An 18,662-nucleotide genomic window follows, 5' to 3' on the forward strand; every position below is an offset into this window, starting at 1 on the left:
GACAGCAGGGGGGTTACGTGAGCGAGGGCTGGACCAAGCACAGGGGGGCGGGGGAGTCGCTCCCAGGCTCCTGAGGGGGCGGAGGGGCGTGAGGCCCGGGGTCCAGATTCCGAGGGGGCCGGGGAGCTTCTCCTGGGCGTCGGGGGTGGGGCCAGCGCTGCTCAGGTTAGGGGAGGGGGAGGGGGGGTCGTAGGAGCTAAAGGCTTTGGCGCTGAGTAGACAATGTGAGACCCTGTTTGGCGGCCTCCCTAAGGGCTGCTGGAAGGCATCCCCTCAAGAGACACGGTGTTTATTTGTTAGAGCAAAGGAAAAAGAAAGACAGCCCCCACTGTTGAAAGACTTCCCTTCTTTCGCACCCCGCGTGCCCCACCTGTCCCCCACAGAGGGGCCTGCCAAGTGGCGCTCTCTCCCCAGGACCCCCCTCCCCACGGCTGACAGCGGGGCATCACCTAAGACGAGGGGGGGGGGTCCCCCAGGACCCCAGTGAGGGAAAGCCAGGTGGCCTTCACCTGCAGCCCCCAGAGGCTTCTTCCAGCCACACCCAGCTCCACACCCCTCAGGACTAGAAGCCACACCAGGCTGAGTCACCCGCGATCGGGGCTCCTTCTCCTTTCTGGCGGCCCTCCCTACGTACGGCCCGCTGCTTGAAGGTGGCGGGAAACCCGGGTCCCCAGCAGGAAGGAGGCCTTTGTTGCCAACAGCTCCCTGCACCCGTGGTCGCTCAGAAAGGTTCCAGTCGCCAAAAGGATGCACACACTGTCCTTCCCCAACTTTACAAAGCAACCCTGCTACAGGCCGCTGGCCTGGGGAGCCTCTCAGGCTGGCACGGGCCAGACCCGGGGCCTCCTGCAACCTGCCACTGGGCCCTCCCCGTGCCCAGACAGCAAGGCCCACGGCCACCACCTGCCCTCAACGTGGCAAGCTGGGACGAGTCGGAGCAAACGCAAACAGACCATCAGAGGAGCCCAGGGGAGGGCGGGATGGGTTAAGCAGCAGATTAATGCATCTCTACTCAGACCAAGGGAAGCAGAAGTGAGGGGTGGGGGCTGGTCTCGGATGCATCCGACATCCTCACGGGGCAAACGCAGCCAGCCAGGACTCTAACTAGAAGCCGAGCTCTGGAGCCTCGGAGTGAATGAAGCATTTTGCATGATGGGGGGGGAGGGGTTGTCATGACGCCTGGGGTGGCGGCCGGTGGCACTTACGTCACTCATGAGCCCCTTAAACACCACCAGCTCGGCCTTGAGCCGCTCAATTTTCTCGTTCATCTCCTCCTGGATGGCTTCAGCCTCCTGTGCCGCCTGTGGAGGACAGAGATGCGGACGGGCTTAGGGGGCCAGGCATCCTGAGGGCTAGGAAGGGCTGGGCACCTGGGTCTACAGCCCTGGATGCCTGACGTCCCACCAGGCCTGGCACCTGCATGCCAGGGAAAGGGTGCTGATGACCTCACCCCAGCCCGCCTTTCCTCTGAGCCCAGTTCACTTCAGGGCACCACTCGGCTTAAAACACTTCTCAAAGAAATAGTCATCGTATGGAAAAAATCCCCGGCAGATATTAAGAAGAGAAGAGCAGGTTAATATAACAAGAGATCCCAACAGGTTAAAATATGAGGTCGGTCCATGTGAGATTCCCAATGGTTGACCATCTCCCATCTCAAAAATGGCAACGTCATGTGTGTTAACCTAATCAAACATATACGTCTAGAGTACCTGTGTTTGCACAGAAAAGACCAGAAGGCCACATGGCAATTTGTCAACTATGCAGGGGTAGAACTGGAGGTAGGTTTTATTTTCTCCCTGTACTTCTCTGAACTTTCCAAATATGTGACCATGAACACGTTATGTTTGTAAATACAAAGATTTCTGTTATAAAAGAAAGGGGGGGGCAGCCATTCATCCTTTTCCTTCTACATATTGACATTATTTTATTCTATCTCTTATAATATCAGTGCTTTCAATATCAGAAAGCAATCCTTTTTAATGTTGGAAAGAACTTTTCCTTGCCTTCTCCTGGGGTCGCTATTCAAAGGCCAGGAAGGTGGAGTTTGCTGCCCAGGGTACCCAGCAGGTGGGTGAGAAGCAGAGCCATAGACACAGAGCCAGAACCGAAAGGGAATGTTCTCACCTGGTGACATGGCCACCAGCCCTCTCCGAGGCATCCCGCCCCAAGTCAGTTCCCTTAAGCTGGGGGCTGGGCAGTTCAAGAGACCATCCAGTCCTGGGGCGCCTGCATGGCTCAGTCGGTTAAGCGTCCGACTCCTGATTTCGGCTCAGGTCCCGATCTCACGGTTCGTGAGATCGAGCCCCGCGTCAGGCTCTGCGCTGACAGCACGGAGCCTGCTTGGGATTCTCTCTCTCCATCTCTCTCTGCCCCTCCCCCACTTGTGCGTGCGTGTGTGTGTGTGTGTGTGTGTGTGCGCGCGCACGCGCGCGCACTCTCTCCCTCTCCCCCTCTCTCTCTCTCTCAAAATAAATAAATAAGCATTTAAAAAAAGAGAGAGAGAGAAACCATCCAATCCTGAGCTCAGGTGGGGAGAAGGTGGGTAAGAGTTACTGGACCAACATCACCCAGCAAGCAGGGGTCAGCGCAGGGACTTAGACCCAGGCTTCCCAACTCCTGTCCCGGAGCTTTTCTGCAACACTGTGCCAGTCCCTTCCTAGGTCTGAAGCAGGGGACAAGGAGAGGCCTTGTGGCTCCACTGAGGAGAGACTGAGGCAACAGAAAGCAGCACAGAGCAGGGGCTGAGCCAGGAATGGCCTCGGGCTTTGTGCCACCGCGACAGTGCCCCTTGGCCACATGGTTCCCACGAGCCTCTCCCGGTCGAGACCTCCGAGGGCGCTCACCTCCTGCAGCGTGTCCACCATGGTCTGGAGGTTCATGCGCTTGGCAAGCTCTTCCTCCCACCTGCAAGAGTCGAGAAGGACAGGTGGTCAGAGGGTGGGCTCCCCGTGCCAGTCCAGCCCTCAGACACAATGCCAGCACCCACCCTGGGCCTGTCCCCGGGCCAGGCAAGGAAGGGGCAGCAGTGAACCCATCCCGGCCTGCCCTCCAGGAGCTCCCAGTCTAGGGGTGGGGGGGGGACGGCCCATAACCATATCAGGCGGTGGTGACGTGTGCCACGGGCTGGCACCAGCGCCGCGGGGAGATGAAGGCCGGAGGGACCACACTCTCTACTTCACACACGCTGTAAAGTGCCGTGCAAATGCCACTGTTCCTGCTATGGTTGCCTCACACGGGACAGCACGGGAGCCCGGCTGCAGCCAGCACCCGATAGGGGCTCTTTGCACCCGTCAGAAAGAAACTTTTATTGTACTGATCATTGCGATCTTGGGTTCTTGTCCTGTAGCGACCTTCATCAGCAGAGAAGTCTCCTACACAGCGATCATCCCTAGCTCACAGATACGGAAACTGAGGCCCAGAGAGGTTAAGTGTCTTACCCAGAGACGCTCAGCTAGCTAGCAGGTGGGGCTGGAATTCAAACCCAGGTCTGCTTGGTTACATTAAAACAAAAACAATAAATATAGCTCTCACTTATTCAGCGCTTATTATGCGCCAGGCGCTGTTCCAGGGCTTTCTGTGTATTGTCTCATTCGGGCACACATTAGTTAAAGCTGGACAGGAAAGAACAGAGGGCACCCAGGGGCTCCCAGTGTACCCCCCAACATTAACTGGAGGTAGAATGGGATGTTAATAATTACCAGGCACGGTTCTACATGACATAATTCGGTCTTCTTAACAACCCTCCAGCACAGCCGTAGTGTTACCCCATGTTACGGATGGAGAAAGCAAGGCACAGAGTCAGGTGCCCAAGGTCAGGGTGAGGACAGGTGGAGCCAGGACTCTAACCCAGGCTGGAGGCTCCAGACCGAGTACTTGTAACCCTGCCAGGCCCCCTGTAGACCCAGGACCCATGGGAGCCGTAACTGGGCTCCCCACCCAGCTCCTCTCCCTCCCCAGAGGAAGCCTGGAAGAGGTCCCCTCCCTCCCGCCCTCCTGAGACACACCGATGAGCTTGTCTCTTTCCTCACCCTATGGCCGCCTCCCTACATGGCCTCAGAGCAGGCGAGTCTGGAAGCCTTTTAGGATGCTGTCGGGGCCGGCTAAAAATAGGCCAGAGGGGAAGAATGGATGAAGGGTGGGTTACGTCACTGGCTTTTGGAAACAAGAGAACACGGATACTGTTTGCACACACAGAGGAAAATTCCTCCTCTCCCCTACATGCTCCCCTTCTCCCTGGCTCCCTCTGGTCTCTACCAACCCCCCTGGTGTTGGCAGGCAGGCCTAGCTCTGCCAGGGGCTGCCGGGTCCAGAACCTGGCGGGCAGTGGGACTGGGGCTGGGGCTCCTGCCAGGGATGAAGGGCACCGAGAAAGCTAAGGAGAGGCAGGGAGAGAAGCTAAGGACCGACCCCAGGCCAGACCATCTCACTGAACCCCCCCACTGTACACATGAGGAACCCGAGGCCCACAGCATACAGGGAATTTGTCCAAGGTCACCTGGTATGTCAGGGGCAAGGCCAGGAGTCCCGCCCCGGGCCCACCGTGGGAGACAGGAACCCCGGGTGGGGAGAAGTTCACAGGCTGCCCTCAACGCAGCATGGGGCTCCTGGGGCTTCTCTCAAGGGAGGCCAAGGCCCAGAACACGGGTCTGAGCTGAATCATCTCTCCTGGCCACGCTGCTCTCAGAGGGGCAGGGGGCTCAATTCCAAGCTGCCGAGCAGAGCAGGTGCAAGGAAGGGGCTCAGGCAGCTTTCTGCAAGCTGGCCTCGCTATCGCAAGGGCAGGAGTAGCAGAGAAGGGGGCCGCGAGGGGTGAAGAGGTGGGCACCCAGGGGCACCTCGCCCACACACATCCGCTTCTCAGACGGGCTCCTGGAGATGAGGCCCGGCCCCTCTCACTTTTCCTTCGAGCAACCTTTTGATGAGGAAAGTGACAGAGGGGTTAACAGACCCATCGCACAGAGAGGGCAAATGAGGCCCAGAGAAGGAAAGTGATTTGCCCCCAGTCGACCCAGAGCAAAGACACAAGCCGGGTCTCCAAAGCGACAACCACTGATGGGCCCGCACAGTCTGCGTCCCACGCACCGAGTTCAGTGCCTCATACACACTGGCTTCCGTGTGGATTTTTATTAACCTGCTCGCGTAGAGAATCTTCCCCACACCCATCCTGTGGATGCAAGAGCTGATGTTCAGAGAGGTGAGGGAACTCGTCTGAGGCCACCCAGCTAGTAAGCAGGGATGGGACTCGAGCCTGGCCCGCGCTCTAGAGCAGCAAGAACCATGCTGTGATGTGCACAGGAATCACCCCGGGGACCTTGCTCGGACTCGGCAGGTGTGGGGCGGGGCGGACACGCGGCATTTCTAACGGGCTCCCCTGCGCCACAGCACGCGGAGCGGCCCCACACCTCGCTGGGGTTTCTAAGCTGCATCCCGACATCGATGCCCTTGCACAGATGACTTCATGGGCCTTTTCATTTCCAAAGCCGGGCCGGGTGGGCAGCCGGCAGGCCTGCTCCCAGAAGACCCAGGGCAGACCCCAGCGTGTCAACAGCAGCTGGCTTGACAGACCAAATCTGCTGCCCACACTGCCACACCTCCCAGCCGCAGTGGGAAAACCTGGCTCTGCGGGCTCCAGCGTTGACATTGCAGAAAAGCTTTGCCCTTCAGCCGTGCTGGCTGACGGGGGTGGAAGGACGTCGGTGATGTGCTTCTTAAGGGGCCCCAGATGCCCCGTGTTCTCTGCCGCTCGGCGCAGGAGGGAGCACGCAGCTTGACAGAACACGGGTCAAGTTGTTTTTTTTAAGTTGTGGCCTCTGAAATGCCAACGCCTCTGTCCCGGGCACAGTCCCCTCCCCTGACCTGGATCTGCCCACGGGAATAAGGTTTCAGCAGGACGGGCGTTTCGGGCGGAGGCACCCGCATCAGCAAAGATGGGCAGCAGGGAGGCCAGGGAGTGGCCGCCACCACTGGGAAGGGGACCCACCTGCTAGGGGTCAGGGGCCGGTCCACTATCGAGTCTCTTAAGCCTTTGCCCTCCTGGCTGTCACGCCTGGCCCCCCGCTAAGCAAGGGTGTTCACGTGGTACACTATAAAGCTGCAGAGAAACCTCTCCCCATTTTACGGGCGGAGAAAACAAGGCCTGGAGCACAGAGATAACTCCAGCCAGGGCCGAGCCCAATGGCTCATAAAACTTCCAGCTTTTCCTTCTTAAAGTGTGGGGTAAGAGAAGGGAGAGGAGGGATAGTTATTGGTCACCGCCTGGGTGGGGCTCACCAAGTGAGGCATTCAGATACACGTAAAATATAAAATACCACCTAACCTTCCCCCCCCACCCCCCCGCCAAGGATTGTCCCCATTCTGCAGATGAGGATGGGTCTCAGGACCCCTGCCTCCCCCGCCACTTGGCCGTGGGACCTCATCACGCCTGGCTCTGACCCAGAGAGCCAGCCACGATGTCGGGGACCTCCAGAGAAAGTGCTTGGGGCCCAGCCCCAGCACCAGCTATGCTCCAACCACACACGGGGACCTGCTCTCGCCTCCCCACCCTGCAGACACCCTCGGACAGCAGTCTCTGAGGCCAGTTCCTCTGAGCGCTCCGATGTTCCCAGCAGCCTCTGCGGCAGGCAGGGCAGACAACGATGGGGGAGGAGGAAGAGGCTAAGAACACTAGTAGAGCAGCTAATACAGACCGAGTGCACACGGTGGGCCAGGCACCCTTCTCAGGAGCTTCACGTGCATCACCTCATTTAAACAAGCCTCACACTAACCTCTAGGTACGGTTATTAAATTTTTTTTTTTAACGTTTCTTTACTTTTTTGAGACAGAGAGAGACAGAGCATGAACGGGGGAGGGTCAGAGAGAGGGAGACACAGAATCCGAAGCGGGCTCCAGGCTCCGAGCTGTCAGCCCAGAGCCCGACATGGGGCTCGAACTCACGAACCGTGAGATCATGACCTGAGCCGAAGTCGGACGCTTAACCGACAGAGCCACTCAAGCGCCCCTAGGTACAGTTATGATCTCCATGTTACTGATGAAGAAGTTCAAGTCCAAGAGCATTACCCAAGATCGCACAGCTAGCAAAGTGGGATCGTTTCTATTTCACACCTGTACTCAGAGAACCTCCAAATGCAAAGGCCGAAAGGGACCAACATTCACCTCGTCCAAACCTCTGAGGGTACAGCTAAGGAAACTGAGGCCCAGGGTCACACAGGAAGCTGAAGGCAGAGTGCCCTCTGCTCTCTTAGCCCAGGCCCCAGCTCACAAGGATCGGGAGGCAGAGGGATGTGAGCCCGAACTCAGGCTCAGCCTCCCCCAGCACCCGTCTCCATCCCTCAGAGCCTGGGTCTCTCCACCAACACATGAGAGCGTGGCCCCAACACACACCAGAGAACCATTCTGTTCCCACACTCTCTGAATGGTCATGCGACCAGCCCCCAGCTCCAGCTGGGCTGGACCTCAGGGTCCATCTCCTGGCCACCCGCCTAGCCTCCTGCCCCCCCTGCGACTCAGTTATTCCAATCCTTCCAGAGGCCTGTGCTCAAACCCTCCCACTGCCTGAAGCCTTGAACTGAAGGAGAAACCAAGATCCCAGCGAGGAAGGGGCTGATGTATGGCACCCCTGGAGACCCTGGAGCCCAGCATGACCCACAGCACAGCGGCTGTACGGGGTAGCAGACAAGGGCAGCAGCAAAGACGGGCAGGGGCTCGAACCGTGCGGTGCACAAATCAGGACCCCGGATGTGCGTGCGGGCAGCATGGAGAAGCCCTCTGGCTCCCATCTCAAAAGTCTTAGGTACCCTGTGCCCTGGCCTGATGGGGCACGAAGGAAAGATGAGTGAGATGCCTGTTCTAGGCGGGAAAAGAGGCTCAGAGGAGGGGTGCCGTCATACAAGTCAGCAGAGGAGTCGGGTCTAAAGCCGGGGGTCCAGCCCTTCCTCCAGTACAGAGAACTGGTTATAATTACCGTGTCTGCACTCAGCGCTGCAAAACCCACCCGCACTTGGTCAGGAGCCAAACAGTTGCATGCATCTGTTGGTTGGATGGATGGATGGATGGATCCAAGCTGCAATCACTCCTCAGCCCTCCTGCTCACCCCCTCCGCCCAGAACACCCTGAGCTTGCACCACCCCAGCCTCGGGGCTCCCAGGAGCAGACTTCCCGGCAGTGCCCTCTGCTCAGCTCTGTCCACTCCAGGGAGACGAAGGCCGGGGGGAGGGACCGCCAGGGCAGGAAGGGGGCAGGGAGGAGAAAGCTTCCCTCTCCCACTTCCCACTGCCCTAGCGGCTGAAGAGGGGAGGCAGGGATGTCGGACAAAGAGGGCAAGGAGAGGAAATGACTCCACCAAAGGAAGCTGCAGCTGGGGCCTCGGCCACTACCTTAGCAGAAGAACATGCATGAGGCAAGGGGCCGGGACAGGAGGTGGCAGCACCCGCCCCAGCCAGATGTGGTCTCCCTGCATTCCGGAGGAGCCACCACTGCAACCACATGATGGAGGAGAAGCCTGGCGGGCCTCTGGGGGGAGGGGGTGGGCTGCTTCCCGGCCCACCCCCTCCCCCATCCCCTCGTGATGACACACAGAGCCTCAGGAAAGGGGCCGACAAAGCCTGGCCTGCTGGGGGGCGGAAAGCCAAGCTGAAGTCACTGGCAGAGGGACTGACTCACAGATTTTTCACTTCCTGTGCCATCAGAGAAAGAAGCCATGGGGCCCTAGCTCCAGAGGAAAGTGGGTACAGCCCCAGCCAAACAATTAAGGCTTCAGGGACAGCCCATGGGGCTGCCAGGGGGGAAAGTCCTGGAGACTCCTAGGTTTGAATCCTGCCCCGGCCACTTCCCAGCTGTGTGGCCCTGGGCAAATCGATCACCCTCTCTGGGCCTCAGCTTCCTTATCTGCGAGAGGGGAAGCTCTCCACCCCCCTTGAGGGTGGTCGTGAGGACCGCCTGCAGTGGGCAGAACGGGTGAAAACACCCAGTCCCGCCCCCCGCACGGAGCAGACAATGAATGGGGGGCAGCTCCACGTGAACGGTGAAATGCCACCGCTGTGGCTCCGGCGCCCAGACCCCAGAGAGCCTGTGCCACAGGAATGGTCCACACCTTTCCAGGGAAGGGAAGCGGCTGGCACACCCAGGCTGACTCACTCAGGTGATGGGAAGCCGGCTCAGGTGAGGATAGGCTGGAGCCGCCGGTGGAAAAGCTCATTCTGAGCCAAGCGTGGGCCTGGCCTCTGGCGGAGGGCAGGTGGCAGAGACCGGTTTCCACCCGGACCCCGGGGAGCCCACCCCGCGGCAGCACAGCCGGGTGCAGGCCGCCGGGACGGCAGAGGGGGCGAGCCCACTCACAGACGCACAGAGGCGCTGCTCCCCTCCCCACACCCCTGGCCTCACTGCAGAGCTGGGGCCCAGACCAATACCCAAGCTGGGGGACAAGGTGGCAGGCCCGCAGGCAGACCAGGGGGACCCTTTCTGCAAATGCAGTTTCACCCAAGCCCACGGGCAGGAGATCAGAGTGGGCACCTCAACAGAGGCCGAGCTGCAGGTGACGATCCGGAGCCCCTCACCCTCCTGGCTTCTGCTGAGCCCCCCAGAACTTCCCACGCCATAGCACCCCCTTGTCTGACAACACGAACCTCTCCCGTGCTTTACTGTGTCTTTGCTCTCCAGCAGAAGGAGGGCTGGGTCCCCCGGCCTGCGAGCAGAGGGGCTCCCCCTGCCCCTGAGCCCCTCTGTCACGGGTACTTCCAGGCACCGCCTCACTCGTGCTCTCCGTCCTCCTCCCCGCGGACTCTGGTGCTCCCATCTGCACTGAGCCCCCGATCCCAGGGAAGGGACCCCGTGCAGACGTGCCCACGACCAGCCCGGCTGCCCAGCTGTGCTCCGCTGCTTGGAAGGAAACACAAATTAAATGCCAACTGATTGTCTCCACGGAGGAGGTATTAATTTAATGTGTACACTTAACCAGGGCAGCCGATTCCATTACAGGCGGGCAGTAATGGCCCGGGCAGGCCGGAGCACGGGCTGTGAGCTGGTGATGGGCCGCGGCGAGCAGCCACCATGCCTCGTGTGCACCCCTAGCTGGCAGGTTGCCATCACACGCGCACGCACGGGCCTGCTTGCAACCTGAAATGCAGCCCCGTCCAGGGAGCCCAGCCGACAAGGCTTTGCCATGAGGCGCCCAGGGCCTTCTAGAATCAAACATGATAGGAGTCTCTACTGATCCCACTAAGAAGGGCATGGAAACGGAGGAAGCCTCCAGCTACTCTGTGATTCCTGGGGGCCCGTGTACCACTACCCAGGAGCCTCAGTTTCCTCCTCTGTCCTACTTTGCAGGGTTCACGGGCAGGTTAGATAAGCTCATGTGAGTGTCCACAGGCACCCCTGACGACGACCATTCTTACAACTGGTGTCACCTGGGGGGGGGGGGGGAGGAGGGAGAGACAGGGTGGTGTGCCCAGGACCACCTAATAAGCAGGGGTACTTCATCCTCCAACTCTGGGGATCTGGAAGCTACCAAGAGGGGTGGCACTGAAATTCAGTTGCCCGTGAGTTTCCCCAGTAAGGAGGTGAAACGAAAACCAGCCCTGCCCATGAGCTGCATGGAATCATCCGCACTCTCCCTCCCTGTCTCTCAGTGGTCACGAGCACCCTTTGCAGGGCGGCTGGCAGGCCTCCGGGGCTCTCGTGGGGGCCACCAGGCCTTGAGAGAGGTCGAAGGGGGAGACTGGCAAGCCCTTGACTGGACCCTGCTCCGTAGGCCCACATAGCCTCAGGCAACACAGCAGCCAGGGTCATGCAAGAAACCCTGTATCTGGTCCGTCGGTCCCTAACTTGCCGTGTGACCTCGGGCAAGTCCCTTCCCTCCTCAAGCATGACTTTCCCATTCTTAACGCAATGGTGTCCGGATAAATTCTAAGAGCCCAACCAGCCAGGCCAGAAAACGATTTCCACAGTCCCTAGGCAAAAACCCCATGCTGACCACAAAGCGATGTGATAAGCCTCAAAGTCTGAAGACATCTGAGACACCAGTCTTGGACCTCGAACCCAATGTGTGTAGTGAAGAGAAGGGCAGGGGCCCTGGAGGGTGCTGGGATCAAACCCCAGCTATACGTCCTGTGGCTCTGTGACCTAGAACAGGCTACTCACCCTCTCTGAGCCTTGGTAAGCCCACCCACCTCGCAGGGTTTTTTGCAAATATTCAGTGGACTCACGTATGACAGGCACCTAGAACAGCGCCCGGCACACCATCATCCTCCTCACCCACGTGACTTCCCGAGGACAGATGGTCAGAGAGGTCCAGGGACTGAGAGAGCGGCCCTGGACCACACAGCGTAGGTGCCAGACTGGAACCCAGGACTGGCTGGCTCCAGAGCCCCTGTGCTGCCATAATCACCACAAAACCCAGCCAATGTCCCGGACATCCCCCAAGAATGAATGGGCACGTGCTCAGCCCTTTGTCTGTCCTGGCAAGGGCCACCATGACGGCCAGAGAGACCAAGGCAGGAGAGGTCCCTCCAGCCAGAACCCAGCTGGTCTCACGGCGCAACCCCGACAGGCACGAGGCATCCTCACGGGCTCAGAGAAGCCCCTGGTCACCTGCCCCAATGCCAGTCTGAGGCGTGGGCTGCTTCTAGGGAGTCATCTGCTTCAGTCACCCAGTGTCCCTGGCTGCCCAGATCCCCAGTGCCCTTTCCACCCTGCTGCCATGTACCGAAACAGCTATAGGGACCCGGCCGCTTCTGGGGGTGCCTGTAATCCGGAGGCTGTATGCTGGGCAGCACCCTCCTTCCAGTGCCTCTGTCCAGAAACCACACCCAAGTGGGCACTGCCCCCCACGAACCAGATCACTTCTGAGAAGCAAAGCGTCTCAAAGGGCATCTCATGGCAAGGAGGAATCTGCACCCCAAATCGTAAACCACCATGAGGTTTCTGGGGCACCATTTCCAACCTCTTTGAGGCTTGCTACACCTTCAACACCTCCTCCAGGGAGCCTTTCCTGACTTCCCCAGGGTGAGTCACTGTGTCCATTGGAGGTTTCCAGTCCTGGCACATGCCCTCTTCATGGCATCCGTGAGCTGTCGCTCCCCTGCCTCTCTCATCAGACTCGCTCTCCCAGGAGAAGGGGAAGGACTTACATTGCCCTGAAAATGCTTAGTACGTGCTGGCCTCGTCACTGTCCTCCTCCCACCGAGGGTCCTCATGCTCGCGTCACCGACGCGCAAACAGAGGTCCAGGTGCAAAGCCCGCTCCATCTGATTTCCAAGGCTGAGCAGCTTGTCAGCGCTAAGAGTGTCTTACCACCAGCTCGGTGAACCCCACTCTCCACCACGCCCTCCAGCACACCCCAGATTACCATCCCAGGGTCAGGTGCACAGATGTGGGTTCGCGGGGTCTGAGTCACGGACTTGGAAGAGAGCTGCTCAGCCAGGGTATTTGCTTTTGCCTGTTTACTCACCTCCGAGGCCCCAGAGCTCAGGTGGACAAAGGCATTAGCATTCCGCCTCCAGTGGCCAAGACCCATCTGCCTGCAACCTCGCCATCCCCCCCACCCCGGCCCGACAACCCGCTGGGGCCAGCATGTGACCAGCAAAAGAGGCACCGGCTTTGGAGTCAGATCGAAATGGGTTCAAAGCCCAACATGACCGGCCATGTGCTTCCGGGCAAATGATTTCCTGCCCCTGAGCCTCCCTCTTTGGACATCGTGACACGGGGATCACAGAGGACCCTCCTCGGGGGCTGCTCTGGTCTGTGAAAGAGGTGATAAGGTGCAGGCTCTGCACAAACGGAGGCTCTCCTTCCCTGCCCTGTCCTGCTGCCACTAACTAGCTCTGAGGTCTCTCTGGGCCTCGGTTTCTTCATCTGTAAAATGGTCTCCGAGAAGGCTGGCTGCAGTTTGCCATCAGGCCCCCAGGCACTGACGGCAGAGGCCTCACACTTTCCTTCCCCGGACCGGGATGTTGGGAAGGGCAGGGTTTTGCCTCTGGGCAAAGCACTTAACCTGCGCCCCAGATTCCCCACCTTTAAGGCGGGTGCCAATGGAAGCAGTAGCTTACACTCAAGTGTATCGCGTCCGTGTGTGTTAAGCACTTAGCGTGCAGCCCAGCGCCTAGTAAACACTCAACTGACGGAAGCTCTGATTAGCCGGTCCCGCCACGGAGAACGGGTGGCTCAGCTTGGGGTGACAGTCCGCTAAGTGAACTGGCCAGGGCCCCGGACACCACACCAGACAGGACGCACCTGGCTGCCCACCCAAAGCCCTGCTATCCGTGCCTGGTAATGCACGGAGCCATCGAACAAAGACACGGGAGGACCTCTCATCTCCCTGGTGTCCAACCCAGCAGCACATCCCAGCACCCGGCACAAGACTGGGCACGAGGACGCCCCAGGGAATGAGAGTCGAGTGTCTCTGGGTCCCCGAGCTCAGCAGCCTCCCGGCATCCACTGCAGCCCAGCTCAGTCTGGCTGTCAGCTTGGATTCCGTCTTCCCTCCCCCGCGACAGTTTCAACAAACATTTCCCAAGTGCGCACTCAGGAGCCACGTGGCAGGCAGTGGCAAAGAAGTGGATGAAGAATGTCCCCCTCCCATTGAGAGAGGGAGGCCAGTCCCGGAGCTCTCTCCAAGCGGCACCTCTGGCTTCTTGACCCTCAAGTCCTCAATCCCTCAACCCATAAGGCAGGAAGGTCTGGAAGCGGGGACGGAAGGAGGTGCTGATCCTGGGCTCTCAGGGCCACGAGGCATCTTTGCTCTGTCCACGAATGGACGGGAGCTGTCCCTGCCCGTCTGCACCCAGGGGCAGCGGGGAGGAAACCGAGAATCCATCACCACCCTGAAAACAGCAGTTGCTTCCAGAGAGAGAACCAGGTGGCTGGGGGACAGGGGTGGGAGGGAGGCTTGTCACTCTGTTTCCTGCTGTTTCTTTTTTTTTAAGTCAATAGTAAGATACAAATATAAAATTTACCATCATAATCATTTTTTAACTTTTTTAATGTTTACTTATTCTTTGAGAGAGAGCAAGAGAGAGAGAGAGGCGGGCGGGGGGGGAGAGAGAGAGAGAGAGAGAGAGAGAGAGAGAGAGAGAGAGAGAGAGAGAATCCCAAGCAGGCTCCATGCTTTCAGCGCAGAACCCGATGCAAGGCTTAAACTCACAAACCGTGAGATCATGACCTGAGCCGAAACCAAGATTCGTATGCTCAACTGAGCCACCCAGGCGCCCCCTTCCGCCATAACCATATTAAGTGTACCTCTCAGTGGCATGGAGCACGTTCACACTATCGTGCACCCATCACCACTGTCCATCACTGGAACCCTTCACCATGCAAAACAGAAACTCCGCACCCATCAAATACTAACTCCCCATGCCCTCCTCCCCCAGCCTTTCTGTCTCTATGAAATGGACTAGTCTAGGGAACTCACATAAGTGGAACCCTACAGTATTTACCCTTTTGTGACTGGCTTATTTCACTAATTATTAAACATAATGTCCTGGAGGCTCCCCCGTGTTGTAGCCTGTGTGAGAGTTTCCTCTCTTGCATCTTTTTAAATTTTGAATGATGTGATGTGTCAGTTAGCCAAAAAATCAAAACCACTCAGACTTTTAAGAGACAAAAATACCTGCTCGCTTTCCCTTTGTTTTATGCTGCACGCGTATTTCACAAGGATTACACAAGCAGTCAGGCAAGTGAAACAAAACCATTAAAACCCCACCCAATCCCCCCTCCCCGAGAGAATCACCTTCACGCTGGCTACACATCCTTCCCAGTGCTTCCTTATGAGAGCGTATCTTTTAAAAGCGAAAATGGCGGGGCGCCTGGGTGGCTCAGTCGGTTAAGCATCTGACCTCAGCTCGGGTCACGATCTCACAGTCTGTGAGTTCAAGCCCCGCATTGGGCTCTGTGCTGACAGCTCGGAGCCTGGAACCTGTTTCAGATTCTGTGTCTCCCTCTCTCTCTGCCCCTCCCCTGCTCACACTCTGTCTCTCTCTGTCTCAAAAATAAATAAAACATTAAACAAATTAAAAAAAAATAAAAATAAAAAAATAAATAAAAGCGAAAATGGAATGAGACTGTCTGCGGCGTTCAAGCGTGCTTTTTCCACTTAATGTACGGCAAGCATCCTTCTGGGCGGGTCACACGGCAGGTGGCCGTGGCACCACTGATCTCACGGGTCCCGCACTGTCATTCCCAAGTCCTACCAATCTAAACAACACTGCAAAGAACATCCTGATACACACACATATTTGCATATCTGTCCAGTTGTCCCAGCAGAGCGAGTGGCTGGGTCAAGGGTGCAGAAGAGGCTTTAGTGCCCCTCTGAAGTGCTGTGTGTGACAAGGCCATACTCCTGCGGGGTTCAGCAGCTGCTGGAGCCTGGACGGCTGCTCAGGGAGCCCAGGAAGAGCAGGGTCCCGGGGTCCTCACCCTAGTTCCCGCAGCAACACTGTTTTGTGCCTCTGTTTTCCCACCGATCAAAAGGCTGGTGGAAGAAGACCCCGCCATGAATACCGCCCTTCTTCACCCTCACTGGGGTGGCACCCCGCCCTCCCCAAGGAGCAAAGTGTTGGGAGATCGGGCTCATCTGAGCAGTGGGCCCGACACCTCTCTTCCAAAAGCGTGGAGGTTGATGAACCCTGGAGCAGGTGGCTCGCGCTAGCCTGGGGCAAGATAAAACAGCATCCCCCGTGGCGCCCCCACCCCAGGTGTGCCGAGCTGCCTCACACCTCCAATGCGTGTGCTGCACACTCTGTCTAGAAGGCGCTGTTTTACCCGCCCGCCCCCCCCCCCCCCCCCAGGGTCATACCTCTCTCTCCTCCTCATCTTATACCAACTTCAGGACCTAATTTATCTGCCTCCTCCTCCTCCCCCAGGAAGCCTTCCCTGTCAAGGTCTAGCGCCCCACTTCTGTACTCCAAAGGCTCCACTCACTTACTACTGAGGTTATCTGTTCCCCGGCCGGTCTCCCTACTGAACTCAACTCTTGCAAGGCCAGGCCCACCACCATCCCTGGCTCCCGGCTGCAACTCCGGAGCCCAGCACGGAGCCTGGAACACAGCAGGCACCAGATACATGTTTCCTGGAGAACAGGTGCCTCGAGCGTCACCTTCAGGGCCTTTCCTAGGACATCCAAGCCGGAGTCAGGGCAGCCCTGATTCACTGTGCGACCTTGGGCATGACCTCCCGGCCTGCCCCTCCCCATCAGCCTCGGTTTCCCCAACCTCCACACTCCCTGCCAGCTCTGTTACTCTCCTCCAGTCATCCTCTTCTGTTCCCTGGTCACCCAGGCCCGCCTCCCATGGGACTGATGACGGGAAGGTGAGTTCACAGCCCTCCATCCCCAGGGCTTTGTCTCTCTGCTCAGGCCTGGCCAAGCCCCCAGAGACGCTCCCCCCATCCCATCCCCAACATCACGCACTCTTAGCAGCTCTCAGACCCCGGGGCTCTCGCTGTCGCTCAACTCCAGAAGCCAGCAGGGGGTCTGGGCACCCAGGCCAAAAAGCGGGAGGCCCGGCAGGGTGGGGGTGTGGGGTGGGGTCTGTGCCCAGGAGGCTGGGGAGGCCCCACCCAGAGATATGTTTACAGCTTTGAGGGAAAACAGTAACTGCCAAGGCTATTTTGGAAACCTAATGTGCACTTTGGGTCTCCCGTTGTTTATTCCAAGTGACTGTGCCACCCGGCAGGTAAATGCAAGGCACTGTGGGTCCGCAGCTCAGTGTAACCTCCCCATCAAAGCCACATCATTCACTGGGAGCACTTATGCACCCAAGCAGGCGTGGGCTCCCTGCCTCGGATTCCAAGTTTCCCTTAACATCTGCAGCCTGCACAAATAAGGGATCAAAGCCAAGGGGAGCCCGCCGGGAAGGAGGGGGCACACAGCCCACCCCGGATTTAAACCAAGGCCCTGCAGCCTTGAGCAAGTCCCCTCCCTAGGCCTTGGGCTCCTCATCTGTGAAATGGGGGCGAATGACCCCCACCTGGGTTATATGAGGGCAGGCAAACACAGCAGGCTCCGTGTGTGGAAAAAAGAAAATCTCAGAACACAGGATCCCAGGATGTCCGAAGGGGATGCGCAGGAGCCCGGGCCGTTTGTCAGTGGGAAGGCTGAAGCTCAGAGAGGTGATGTGACATGCCCAAGGTCACACAGCCAGGCAGCAGCAGAGCAGGGACTGGAACTCAGAGCCCATGTGCTTCCCGCCGCACCACGGTAAGGGGAGGAGGACATTCCGAGCAAATCACTGGGGAGGAAGGAGGGAAGGGTGACAAGGACCCAGGAAGCTAATTACACGCGGGGCTTGTGTAACTGAGAATGGGCCGGGGCAGGCACTGCCCGAGTGTGCAGTATCCTAATCCCCACAACTGGCCGGGAAGGCTCCAAGCATGGCCGGACAGGTGATTAGTCGGTGACTGTCTGCGCCAAGAGAGGGATTAGTGACTCAACACAGCTCAAGGGGACAGACTCACTGCTTAATACCAGCCTCCTGCCATCATGCGGGCCCAGGAGGTGAGGAAGGCACCGGGACACCCAAAACACACACACACACACACACACACACACACACACACACACACAGTATCCCACCCACCCATCCTTGGGCTGGGGCACCACTCTCAGAGGACAGAGAACCTGCTGCGACAGGAAGGCTTCCAGCAGAGACCTGACTGGAGCCTCAAGATTCCTCATCCCCATTCTGCTGACAGGGAAGCTGAGGCTCACAGAGAGGAGGCGACTTATCCAGCGTCACAAAATCACAACAGCCAACGCCGTGAAGTGGTATCTGTGATGAGCACTGTTAACTCCTTCAATCCTCACAACTGGCTTAGGAGGTAGATGCCATCATGACACCCGTTTTACAGATGAGGAAACTGAGGCCCAGGGAAGGGTGGCAACTTGCGCAAGGTCACAGAGTTCGAAAGTGGCAGAGCTGGGACTTGAATCCAGGCCGTCTGGCCTCAGAGCCCAAGTTCATGAACCCGGCTCACCTGCCTCTGCTCCCCTGATGGTGTGACTGATGCTGGATTAGAACACAGTCTCTCACATCCCAAAGCCTTGGCTCCTTTCTCTGTGCCAGCTGGCCTCATAAGAGGAGGAAGAGGGGTCAGGAAGCGTGCACGTCAGCCTCCAGGGCTCAGAATGGACCCTGAGTCGCAACGCCTCCAAACCCCAAGAGCAAAGCACCAAGGCTCCCCCGCTGACCTGCCACACTGAGCCCAGCGTGGCCCTGGCTGTGTGGCCCCTGAAGTGAGGTTCCTGTAGGCCCGGCCCAGCCTCCAGCGCCCTCCAATGGGCAGGGAGTCTTTTAAAACCCAGAGATCGTCCCAAGGGGGCCCCCAAGCACTGCCCGGATCCTGCCACGGAACCAGCACGGTGTCTCTTCTCAGGCTCAAGCCCCGCTGGGGCCTCTCTTCTCCCTGAGACGTGGCCCCCCCCGCCACACAACCCCCGGCCCGGATTGAGCAAGAAGCCAGAAAAGGAGATGGTCCAAGACAGACAGACAAGCCGCACCACGGTAAGCAGGAGCAGCCCAGGGAAAGGGATGAAGCCACTCACATAGCTCCCTCGTCCCTTACCTCAAAGTACTTTGTCATCAGACAGAAAGACTCAGCCACTTCCCAAGCTGGTGACCTAGTAAAAATGACTTCACCTCTTTCTGAGCCTCAGTTTCCTCATCCGTGAAATGGGA

At 58.4% G+C, this 18,662-nt stretch overlaps 1 protein-coding gene across 1 annotated transcript in view; it reads right to left on the reverse strand.

Moving 5' to 3' along the window:
• Positions 1–18,662, reverse strand: part of IFFO2 (intermediate filament family orphan 2) — a gene marked incomplete at its 5' end in the record, with an annotated part of 47,812 nt that overhangs the window by 12,049 nt on the left and 17,101 nt on the right. The window contains 2 exons of the mRNA XM_040471524.1: positions 1,206–1,301; positions 2,844–2,904. Of these exons, the coding sequence (XP_040327458.1) occupies positions 1,206–1,301; positions 2,844–2,904 (157 nt within the window). The remainder of the gene's footprint in view (positions 1–1,205; positions 1,302–2,843; positions 2,905–18,662) is intronic.

The sequence above is a fragment of the Herpailurus yagouaroundi genome, unplaced genomic scaffold (genome assembly GCF_014898765.1).
Source record: "Herpailurus yagouaroundi ecotype Mexico unplaced genomic scaffold, PumYag 77, whole genome shotgun sequence".
NCBI lineage: Eukaryota > Metazoa > Chordata > Mammalia > Carnivora > Felidae > Herpailurus > Herpailurus yagouaroundi.